This window comes from Amblyraja radiata, chromosome 10, assembly GCF_010909765.2.
Source record: "Amblyraja radiata isolate CabotCenter1 chromosome 10, sAmbRad1.1.pri, whole genome shotgun sequence".
NCBI lineage: Eukaryota > Metazoa > Chordata > Chondrichthyes > Rajiformes > Rajidae > Amblyraja > Amblyraja radiata.
Genome location: NC_045965.1, coordinates 32,877,221 through 32,889,361, shown reverse-complemented (window position 1 = coordinate 32,889,361; position 12,141 = coordinate 32,877,221). Strand labels below are relative to the sequence as shown.

The 12,141-nt window shown below is 49.1% G+C and overlaps 1 protein-coding gene across 4 annotated transcripts in view; it reads right to left on the bottom strand.

Annotated features, from left to right (window-relative positions):
• The window catches only part of prkaa2 (protein kinase AMP-activated catalytic subunit alpha 2), a 28,440-nt gene extending 17,380 nt beyond the window's left edge, over positions 1-11,060 (bottom strand). Inside the window, exons 1-2 of one of the 4 annotated variants that reach the window (XM_033028510.1) lie at positions 10,922-11,060; positions 7,834-7,975 (exon numbers count right to left, since the gene is read on the bottom strand). In XM_033028510.1, the coding sequence (XP_032884401.1) occupies positions 7,834-7,975; positions 10,922-11,015 (236 nt within the window). In that variant the 5' untranslated portion in view covers positions 11,016-11,060. Of the gene's footprint in view, positions 1-5,614; positions 6,697-7,833; positions 8,037-10,921 lie in introns of those variants that run through there. The other 3 variants (XM_033028511.1, XM_033028513.1, XM_033028512.1) reach the window with 3 other exon arrangements.
• Positions 11,061-12,141: the final 1,081 nt, after the last annotated feature.

The following is a 12,141-nucleotide window of genomic DNA, read 5'->3' as shown; positions in this document are numbered from 1 at the left end:
GGGTGTTGTGGGCTGAAGGGACTGGCTTCCAGAGGGCTAGTATGGACATTGTGGGCCGAATGGATTCTTGGGCTGGCAGCTCAGTCACTCAAGCCTGGTGTGCTGGCAGCTCACTCTCTCATGGCTGGTGGGCTGGCAGTTGACTCACGGCTAATCCTTGAAATTCCATTGCAAGCAGGGTGCAAGGCCACCAAATTCAAGTGCAGTTTCATACCATTTCAAGCAGGGTGCAAGACCACCAAATTCAAGTGCAGTTTCATACAACTTCAAGCAAGGTGCAAGGCCACCAAATTCAAGTGCAGTTTTGTCACACTTCAAGCAGGGTGCAAGGCCACCAAATTCAAGTGCAGTTTCATAGCACTTCAAGCAGGGTGCAAGGCCAACAAATTCAAGTGCAGTTTCACAGCACTTCAAGCAGTGTGCAAGGCCACCAAATTCAAATGCAGTTTCATGGTGCCTATTGCTCTGGTTGCAGGCACACCATCATGTTTACATTGCCAGTTAACCACTGATTTATTTTCAAGTGATCAGTGCAAAGTCTGCCTTCTTAAAAACTGGTATCGTTGCCAAAAGTGACACTGTGTGAAAATGGGCATTTATAAAAATAAACCCCAGTGTCCTCTGAGCTACGTCTTACTGTATAATCCATAGCACCTTAGTGTACATTTTCATAATATATACTAAATATCAGGGCTGACAGACCTTGGCTGGGAACCTGGGGCTCACCAAAATTGTTCCCAATTGGGCCCCTCACCTCCTCAGGCCGGCCCTGAATAGCATAATGACTGGAAGAGTTAATGAAAGCATAAAAAAGTTCAGTTGGAGAAGGCAAAGAGGATACTGAAAATGGTTGGAAAGACATCTAATTTTACAGGCGACATCCTGTTATAAAATATAATAAAATGCGAACCAAAGAATAATAATATGACAGATCAACCATCCATACAGCACACTTTGGACTTTCAAATTGAACTAAGAATATAATCTAGATAAGGAAGCACTGGGCAAGGTTTAAAGATTAAAAATCAATACCATATAACTTAATTGCACTTCCAATCTCAATCATAAAATATAGAAGGAAGCAGATAACTGTTACTATATATTACATATTTTAAAAAGGGTTCAAATCTATGCATTCCAATAAAGAAGGCTATTTTAGCTTTTCATCAGGTTAACAATAGGATGCAGGGATCAATACATTGATAAATTGTGAATGTACTATTCGAACAAAAGTATGATCTGATAAAAATTAAGATCATGAGGAAAATTCTCTAGGAAGGAGTTGTGAGCAATTGCATACCATTTGACGATTCAAAAAACAATAACCAATTAGAATCAAAATCCAGTCGAAAGTACAAACAAACAAATTAGGAGCAGTAATAGGCCACTCAGCTCATCTACTGCTCTTCCACTCAATAAAATCATGGCTTATCTGTTAGTAACCAACTCGGCACTCCCACCATACCGCAGAACCTTTTACCCTTCTTCAACAATCCATTCAGCTCTGCCTTAAAAATATTCAACGATTGCCTCCATTCACCTTTCAACTACAATTAATTCAAAAGGCTGTGAGCCTTTTCAGAAAGAAATAACGTAATCTCTCTTGAATGGTCAAGCCCTTCTTTTCAAGCAATGAATCGTGGTTTTAGATCACGAGGAGACATTCTCTTCACAACCACACTGTCAAGTCCCCTCAGAATGTTGTATCGTTCAGTCAAATTCTCTCTGCAAAACTCCAACAGGTACAAGTTCAGCCAGTCCAACCTTTGTCAACAGACAATCTATGAGGAATGATTCTCCTCTATTCAGATTTCAACACATTTACATCCTTAATGATGAAACCAATACTCTACACAGTACTTAGATGTTGTCTCACCAATGATTATAACTGATGCATAATCTCTCTCCTTTGTATTCTATTCCCCTACAAATAGGTAATAACATTTGTTACATTTTCTTGTAGCCTGCTGTGCAAAGTCAAGAATGGACTAGGGATACAAAGGAAAATGGCATCTGTAATGGCAATTTCTAGCTTTTCCAGTGAATTATTTTCCGTTGCCATTACTACACGGGTAACTAGGAGTGATCTTACACAGCCCAAAAAGAACATTACTACACTGTTCACAGCAAGAATCCTCTCATTTGGCAGAGGGAAGTCAGGTCTCTTGCCATTTGAATTGCTTCCTGTACCAAAGGCATGGATTTTAAACAATCATCTACATAGAAGTTAGACAAAAAATGCTGGAGAAACTCAGCGGGTGAGGCAGCATCTATGGAGAGAAGGAATCCTTCTTTACATAGATGCTGCCTCACCCACTGAGTATCTCCAGCACTTTTTGTCTACCTTCAATTTTTCCAGCATCTGCAGTTCTTTTTTAAACATCTACATAGAAGTTGTTCTTTATTGTGATTGTCACCTCTGCTGGAAAATGAACTTTGTTGTCCTCAGCGGTCTTCCTTTATGTTTGCACAACTTGGTGACGACACTACTCCAAAAAGATTACCTTCATCTGGTATTCAACAAGGTCCTGCTGCACATCACCCACGGGCCACCACAGGAATCGCAGATAGTCAATATGCTTTTCTGATACCTTGACCTGATGAAACATTGCTTTGATATCAGCCATCAAAGCAACCGGTTCTCTGAATCTGATGAGAACTCATTGGAGTGAGTTGGTAAGGTCTGGACCCTGCAACAGTTGGCAGTTCAGTGATGTTCCTTTGAAGACTGCTCCACAATCAAAGACCACTCTTAAGGTTCCTTTCCTTGAATAATGCACCGTGTGCCAAGGGATGTACCAGAGCTCTCCATCATCTCGATTCAGCTGGTCCACCGGTACCATTTCAGCATAATCATTATCAATCACTTCTATGAGGAAAGATGTATATTCATCATGGAATTCTTACCAAATGTGTATTTCAGGCTCTGGATGAGCTGTTCTGCAATGCAACGGTTATTTGGCATGCTGACGCTTTCTTGTTTGAAAGGTAAGTCTAGACAATAGTGTCCATCTATCATCTTTGCTGAGCGATTCATAATATCCAAGAACTTTACATCTTCTCTGGACTTTCCTCTGTTTCCATGCTGGTTCTTTCACTGAAGTCGTGATCGTATTGCGCGACCAGTAGCTTCTCTAAGTTTACAATGGATATTCGATTGACCAGCCATTGATCAGCCATTTTCATCCTGCTTTTGTTGTCTTTTCTTAGGGGACTATAGATGACCCACCCCAATAGGGTCCTCCCGGTGAATGGTCCACCCCTTGGCTGTTGATCAGCTCCCAAGGTTCCAATACCTTTGAAGCATTTGGCCCAATGAGTAGGTCAATGCCAGTCTATTTCAGGAATCTTGATATCCTTCAAATAAGGCCATTGTATCAGGTCTTCCTGTCTGGGAATGTTTAGCTAAGAAACAGGCATGGTCGTATGTGTGAACACATCAGATATTTGAATAAAATTGTCCTTGTCATTTCCAAACCTGACATATGATGACTGATCACAAGCTTCATTTGGTTCATGGTACGCAGGAGAATACTAGTCTTTTGTCCTGTAATGTTCAGTCTTCTCATTAAGCTTTCTTCAAAGGTAGATGAATTTCCATGATCCAAAAATGTATATGTTTGCAAAACTGTGTCCCCCTTGTGGCACTTTACCCATACTGGCACAATGGAGAAGATGCAGGTTTCTTCTCCAGCCCCAATATGCCCACGCATATAACGATATAACAATTACAGCACGGAAACAGGCCATCTCGACCCTTCTAGTCCGTGCCGAACACGTATTCTCCCCTAGTCCCATATACCTGCGCTCAGACCATAACCCTCCATTCCTTTCCCGTCCATATAACTATCCAATTTATTTTTAAATGATAAAAACGAACATATGAGGTGAGGAAACAGCATTACTCACAATTGGTTTCTCATTCTGTTCTGCATGCTCCGGCTTCTTTTCTTTGTTCTTTTGTTCAATGTGAAGTATTTCAGGATGATTTTGGTTGCACACATCACAAGTCAAACGACTCTTGCAGTCTTTGCTCATGTGTCCTTTCTTCAAACATCCAAAGCAGACTCCCTTCTCCTTTAAGAAGTCCATCCTTTCTCTGTGCCCTTTGTTCTGGATCTGTGGACACCGCCCCAATGTGCGACCATTTTTATTACGGAACAAATTCCACCTGTTGTCAGATTTTCTTGCACTGCTGTTTCTATAGGTATTAAACTGCTTCCGTTTGGTGCTGACCTTTCTCTTGCTTTAGCAAAAGTAGAGCTTTTGACAGTTGCAATTGGTCTTGCATCCTTGATGTTTCCGAAAAGTGGTTCCGACAGTATCTTCACTTACTTCTCCATGAAGTCTTCCAGGTCAGAAAATCTAGCTTGACGTCCACGATCTTACTGTAGCTGACATGCCCTATCCCTCCACTTGTCTCTGAGCTTGTAAGGCAGTTTTAGAAGGATAGTCTTCATATAGGAAGCAACATCAATTTCCTCCATCTATGTGAGATGTTCCATAGCATTGCAACAACCTCTAAGAAACAACGAGAACGCTTGCAATGCCTTCACATCCTCTTGTCTGATCACTGACCAGGCAAAAGCCTTGATCATGTATGCAGTGGCAATCTTATGTTCATTACCAAAATGTTCTTTAAGCAGGTCTTTTGTTCTTTCATAGCCCTGGACTGGATGCAAATGTTGGCAACTGAGGACTAAGTCTTTTGGATACCCTCTTGTATTGGATACCCTTTTGAATTGTTCCTCTTGTGCCTCAAGCTTAAGTTTGGCATTGGTTGCTGCCAGCTCCGTCTCTCTTTTCAATCGCTCTTTTTGTGCCTCAAGCTTGTGCTTTTTGTTCATGGCGGCAGCCCGTTCCAAGAGGGCAGCCTTTTCTGCCTGAGCTTTTAAGCGAGCATAAGCCGTTGAAGATGCACATGATGAAGAACTAGATTTGTGGCTTGATTGGGAGTCATTTGAAACACTGTCATCCGATCCAATGTCTTCTGAGTATACAATACTCTGTTGTATAGCACCTTCAGCTATGGAATGTGTAGTATGCTGTCCAACATCAGATAACCACACCTCTACATTTTGTATAAAACCATTAAAACTTTCCATTCTTTGATGAAACCCCTGATTTTGCTTTTCAAGCTCATTTTCAGGCAGTGATAAATTCATCAAAGACTTGTGGTTTTCTCTGACTTCAACACAGAGTTTGATTAATTGAACCAGGTTAGATTGTACTTCCTTTACATTTTCATCTGATTTCATGCACTATTTCAGCTTTTCAATTCACTTGTTAGCTTGTTTACATATTGTTTCTTGACTTCTGACACTTTTCCCTGAACAATTCCAAGCCTTTGTTTAATGATTCTTCTTTCCTTTTCAGAATCCTGCCCAGCATTGCTATCTAGCGAATGAGCTTCAGCTTTGACCACACATACTTGTTCACTATCCCTTTAAGACTCGTTGACGTAAAAGCCATATGTCTGTGGCTGGTATTTCAAACAACTGATATCGCTCTGATTCTCAAGGTCACTTCTCAATTTTCCATTTTAGTAGCCGTTTTACTATATAGCTTATCATATATAGCTTCTCAAATAAAGTTTAATGCTGTATGTACTCACTCTCTCCCTACGCGTTGGCTTTCAAGGTTTTCAATCTTCGTTAGTCAGATCAGCGCAGGTAGCGAACTTGTCCAGTTATTTTAGTGTGGTGGCGTCAGGCTTGTGAAATAAAACAATCCGTGTTCCCAGGTTTTCACAAGCTCCAGTTTCACTCATAGAGCCAGTTCTCACTTAAATTGTAATGGCAATTTCTAACTTTTCCAGTGTCTTCTTTTCCGTTGCCATTACTACACAGATAAGTAGGAGTGATCTTACGCAGACCAAAAAGAACAGATCTTCCAGTTGTTATTTCCAGTTTAATTGGTTCTTTATTGAAGTAGTTGTACAAACAAATAGATGAACATACCAGGCTTTCCTTATTCTGCATACAAGTTCTAGCGAAGCTGTTCTCCCCAATCTGGAGAGAACTGTGTACTCTCCACCCCTGTGCCTGATCTGAATCAATCCCTGTCCACTATGCCCATATGTGTATGTCCCTCTGTGCATCTAATGACGGCCCGTCTGTGCCTGGAATAATACTGCAAGATATCTAGGCAAAATAATATAAATGCCAACAGTAGCTAGCCTAAACATAAATGGCTCCTACAGCATCAGACATGTTCCATTATTCAGTAAGATAATATTTTGATCATTTTCAATTGTTCCAATATTCAAAGCTTTTTGAAAAAAAAATCAGCCATCTCTTTGGGGAAATGTTTCTCAGATTTCACTGCGCATACCCTAGTTTCAATTTCAGCAATGTGACCCATGTTTTGAAAGTACTCCACTGAGAAAGATCACAACTCATAATTTTTAACAATTTATCACCCATCAATCCTTCCTAAGCCAAGTTCATTCACAAGTTTATGCCACCCAAACTTAATTAGTCTTTAAACTTTAGAATTATTCCAATGAATCTGTGGTGCCCACATTCTAAACCCGACTGAATTTCACAAAGATATCTTCCTTGATATATTGAACAGAATTTTCCAGAAACAATAAGACATTTTGTAGTAGACAGAAACGCTGGTGAAACTTAGCGGGTGAGGCAGCATCTATGGAGCAAAGGAAATAGGCGACGTTTCGGGTCGAGACCCTTCTTCAGACTGATGTGACGGTGGGGGGGGGGGGTAAGAAGAAAGGAAGAGGTGGAGACAGTGGGCTGAGGGAGGGATGGGGAAGGGATGGGGGGAGAAAGCAGGGAGGGACTACCTGAAATTGGACGTCAATGTTCATACCGCTGGGGTGTAAACTGCCCAAGCAAAATATGAGGTGCTGTTCCTCCAATTTACGGTGGGTCTCACTCTGGCCATGGAGAAGGCCCAGGACAGAAAGGTCGGATTCGGAATGGGAGGGGGAGTTGAAGTGCTGAGCCACAGGGAGATCAGGTTGGTTATTGTGAACCAAGCTGAGGTATTGGGCGAAACGATCGGCAAGCCTACGCTTGGTCTCACCAATGTAGAGCAGCTGACACCTAGAGCAGCGGATGCAATAGATGAGGTTGGAGGAGGTGCAGGTGAACCTCTGCCGCACCTGGAAAGACTGCTTGGGTCCTTGAATGGAGTCAAGGGGGGAGGTAAAGCGACAAGTGTAGCATTTCCTGCGGTTGCAAGGGAAAGTGCCAGGGGAGGGGGTGGTTAGGGTAGGAAGGGACGAATTGACCAGGGAGTTACGGAGGGAGCGGTCTCTGCGGAAAGCAGACAGGGGAGGAGATGGGAAGATGTGGCCAGTGGTGGGATCCTGTTGGAGGTGACGAAAATGTCAGAGGATTATTTGTTGTGTTTGATAGCTGGTAGGTTGGAAGGTGAGGACAAGGTGGACTCTGCCCTTGTTACGAGTGGGGGGATGGGAGTGAGAGCAGTATTACGATGCATAGAAGAGACCATGGTGAGAGCCTCATATATAGTAGAAGGGGGGAACTCCCGTTCCCTGAAGAATGAGGACATTTCCGATGCCCTGGTTTGGAACGCCTCATCCTGGGAGAAGATGCGACAAAGACGGAGGAATTGGGAGTAGGGGATGGAGTCCTTACAGGAAGCAGGGTGGGAAGAAGTGTAGTCCAGATAGCCATGGGAGTCAGTGGGTTTATAGTAGATGTCTAGGTGGAGGAGAGTATCAGTAGACGGGGATTGGTTGTTTCTGCGGTCGAGGAAGAAATGGAGGGCTTTAAGAGCTGGAAGTGATGAAGTCAGTGATAGTGTTAGAAATTTTGTAGTAGTAAATCAAGAATTATTACTCACAGTTTGATGATGTGAGGATGGCGGAAGAGCTTTAAGTTTTGGATTTCCCTTTTAATCTTCCCAACTACATCCAAATTGCGAATCTTCTGCCTATTTAGGATTTTAACTGCCACTTTGTGCTTTGTTAGCTGATGCTCCCCAACTAAAGAAAGAAGTAATACAATTCAGCAAGAATAGCTTCACTCTGCTTGGCGGAAGGATGGCTGATAAAGGAAACAGAAATGAAAATCAATTCTTCAAAGGAAACTAGAAAGCAAAGTTTAGAAAGTACTTTAGAACAGGAAACTGGAATTCGGAGGTTGAGGATAACTGGGCAGCCAGTTAGAGGAGAATGGCAAAGGGACAGAAAAAAAATTAGTACAAGACAATTAATGATTGGGATGGGTATGGGTAGTGGTGAAGCTGTGCACACAGTGAGCAAATATACAGAATGAAGTCATGAAGGAGTAGCGAATGGGGTGCCATAAGAGGTGGGAATTTAGAGATGAGGACTGGGACCAATATAGTTGCAGGGGTGTGGGGCGGTTGCTGTTACAGAGGCAAGACAGTACATGCTATGCAGGGCAGCGGGGCAGAATGTGTCGGCTAGTTATGGATGAGAAAAAATATGGGGTGTGTGTGGCTGCAGGAGCAGGGGGCAACCGAAGGAGGCAGGACTGGAAGGGGGTGGGCTCGGGATGGATAGCAGGTGGGGTTGTGGTTGGTGTGAGGGTCTGGTGGGAGGTAGAAAGGGCTAAGCTGAAGGTGGTGGAGCGGGCGAGACTGCAGTGGTGGTAAGGACTGATGGGAGGTTGCGGGTAGAGGGGAGACTGATGAGTGGCGGGGTTGAAGGGTGGGACTGAAGAGTGGCGATGACGGGACTGACGGGTGGTTGAGGAGCGAGACTGTTGTGTGGTGGGAGGTCGAAGGGGAAGGTCTGTTGAGTGGTTTAGGGGATGGGGCTGAAGGTGGTGGGTGGTAGATGGGGCGAGTCTAATGGGTGTTAGAAGAGGTAGGACAGGGTGGCTGGGGTAGAGGGGGCGGGTCTGGTGGGTGATAGAGGGGCTGGTCTGATGGGTGGTGGAGGTGGCGAGACGGGTCCAACCATCCAGTGGTTCTGCCACTTGTCCTTGGGGAGTGTGAGTTACAGCAGTGGGAGCGGCAGGGGAGGGGAGAGGGTCAGTGCGACTGTCCGGGCCCGGCTTTGAGCGGCCGGTGGGCGGGCTGTGGGGGGCCGGGTGGAGCCCATTTGTGGGGGCCGGGTGGAGCCCATTTGTGGGGGCCGGGTGGAGCCCATGTGTGGAGCCGGTGGGTGGGCTGTGGGATGGGCCGGGTGGAGCCCATGTGTGGGGGCCAGTGGGCGGGCTATGTCGGGGCCAGTGGGCTATGTCGGGGCCAGTGGGCGGGCTGTGTCGGGGCCAGTGGGCGGGCTGTGTCGGGGCCAGTGGGCGGGCTATGTCGGGGCCAGTGGGCGGGCTGTGTCGGGGCCAGTGGGCGGGCTATGTCGGGGCCAGTGGGCGGGCTGTGTCGGGGCCAGTGGGCGGGGCCAGTGGGCGGGCTATGTCGGGGCCAGTGGGCGGGCTGTGTCGGGGCCAGTGGGCGGGCTATGTCGGGGCCAGTGGGCGGGCTATGTCGGGGCCAGTGGGCGGGCTATGTCGGGGCCAGTGGGCGGGCTATGTCGGGGCCAGTGGGCGGGCTATGTCGGGGCCAGTGGGCGGGGCCAGTGGGCGGGCTATGTCGGGGCCAGTGGGCGGGCTATGTCGGGGCCAGTGGGCGGGCTGTGTCGGGGCCGGTGGGCGGGCTATGTCGGGGCCAGTGGGCGGGCTGTGTCGGGGCCGGTGGGCGGGCTATGTCGGGGCCAGTGGGCGGGCTATGTCGGGGCCAGTGGGCGGGCTGTGTCGGGGCCAGTGGGCGGGCTGTGTGGGGGCCAGTGGGCGGGGCCAGTGGGCGGGCTGTGTCGGGGCCAGTGGGCGGGGCCAGTGGGCGGGCTGTGTCGGGGCCAGTGGGCGGGCTGTGTCGGGGCCAGTGGGTGGGCTGTGTCGGGGCCAGTGGGCGGGCTATGTCGGGGACAGTGGGCGGGCTGTGTCGGGGCCGGTGGGCGGGCTGTGTGGGGCCAGTGGGCGGGCTGTGTGGGGTCGGGGCCAGTGGGCGGGCTGTGTCGGGGCCAGTGGGAGGGCTGTGTGGGGCCAGTGGGCGGGCTGTGTGGGGTCGGGGCCAGTGGGCGGGCTGTGTCGGGGCCAGTGGGCGGGCTATGTCGGGGACAGTGGGCGGGCTGTGTCGGGGCCAGTGGGCGGGCTTTGTCGGGGCCGGTGGGCGGGCTGTGTCGGGGCCGGTGGGCGGGCTGTGTCGGGGCCAGTGGGCGGGCTGTGTCGGGGCCAGTGGGCGGGCTGTGTCGGGGCCAGTGGGCGGGCTGTGTGGGGCCAGTGGGCGGGCTGTGTGGGGCCAGTGGGCGGGCTGTGTGGGGTCGGGGCCAGTGGGCGGGCTGTGTCGGGGCCAGTGGGCGGGCTATGTCGGGGACAGTGGGCGGGCTGTGTCGGGGCCGGTGGGCGGGCTGTGTCGGGGCCGGTGGGCGGGCTGTGTCGGGGCCGGTGGGCGGGCTGTGTCGGGGCCAGTGGGCGGGCTGTGTCGGGGCCAGTGGGCGGGCTGTGTCGGGGCCAGTGGGCGGGCTGTGTCGGGGCCAGTGGGCGGGCTGTGTCGGGGCCAGTGGGCGGGCTGTGTCGGGGCCAGTGGGCGGGCTGTGTCGGGGCCAGTGGGCGGGCTGTGTGGGGCCAGTGGGCGGGCTGTGTGGGGCCAGTGGGCGGGCTATGTCGGGGCCAGTGGGCGGGCTATGTCGGGGCCAGTGGGCGGGCTATGTCGGGGCCAGTGGGCGGGCTATGTCGGGGCCAGTGGGCGGGCTGTGTGGGGCCAGTGGGCGGGCTGTGTCGGGGCCAGTGGGCGGGCTATGTCGGGGCCAGTGGGCGGGCTATGTCGGGGCCAGTGGGCGGGCTGTGTGGGGCCGCGGCCAGTGTGACAGAGAGCGGTCCCGGGCCACAGTCGGGTTTACCCAGTAACACAAACCACGGAGCCCTAGTGGGCGCGGCGCGCTTCTCGGTGGGGACACACACTTAACTCTTCACTTTGCCGAAGGTGCCAACGCCCAGGGTGTCCCCCAGGATGTAATGGCCGATCTTCACTCGCCCGTCGTGCTTCTGCTTCTCCGCCATGGCTACCGGATGCCCTCTGCCCGCCTCGCACCGCGGCCGGAAGTCACTGGGTTGGGGGTGGGGTTCGGACGGCCGCCATCTTTGATGCTGGCAGCGGATCCTCTGTCGATGGCAATGGGAGCAAAACGCAGTGTGGAGCAAAGATACTTGAGGAGTGGAGCAACTCCTCGGGTCGGTGGAGGGAATGGACAGGCGAAGTTTCGGGTCGGGACCCTTTAGTCTGGTGGGGGGAATGGACAGACTAAAGAAGGGCGGTCCGTTCTTTCCACAGATGCTGCCTGACCCGGTGGGTTTCTCCAGCACTGTTATATTTCTTAAAGCCAGTTGAAGTAAGGCTGGTGTCAAGTGTTTCAATGTCATATGCACTGGGACCACAACAATTAAATTTCTACTTGCTGCCACTTTACTATTACATTAAACAAAACTGTACAATAAGTTATCAAGAGATACTAGGTAAACTAGACCAATATAGTTAAAAATACAAAGTGCTGGAGTAAACTCGGGGTCAGGCAGCATCTCTGAAGAACATGGATAGGCAACATTTCAGGTCGGGACTCTTCAGACTGTTTGTAGTAGGTGGATAAATCTGGAAGAGAGATGAGGATGGGACGATGTCCTGCAAGTAATAGACAGATACAGGTGAAGAAGGTTTGATTAGCAGATATACACTAAATGTTGTGACTGTTGAAATTACAGAGATATGTGGAAGCAGCCCAACCCATACAAACAAACCCGATGACTCAATTTATACCTCTGCAAGGCCACCAGCATAGACAAGGCTGAGTCGCACACTGGCCACCCCTTCTCCCATCGGGCGAAATTATAGAAGTGTGAAAACGCACATTCAGGAACAGTTTTCTCCCAGCTGTTATAAGGCATCTGAACCATTCTACCACAACTAGAGAGCAGTGCTGAACTACTATCCACCTCATTGGAGACCCTCGGACTATCTTTGATCTGACTACTGGCTTTATCTTGCAATAAACATTATTCACGTTATTCCCTTTGTCATGTATCTGTACACTGGCTGGCTCGATTGTAATCATGTATTGTCATTCCACTGACTGGTTAGCATGCAACTAAAGTTTTTCACTGTACCTCGGTACACGTGACAATAAACTAAACT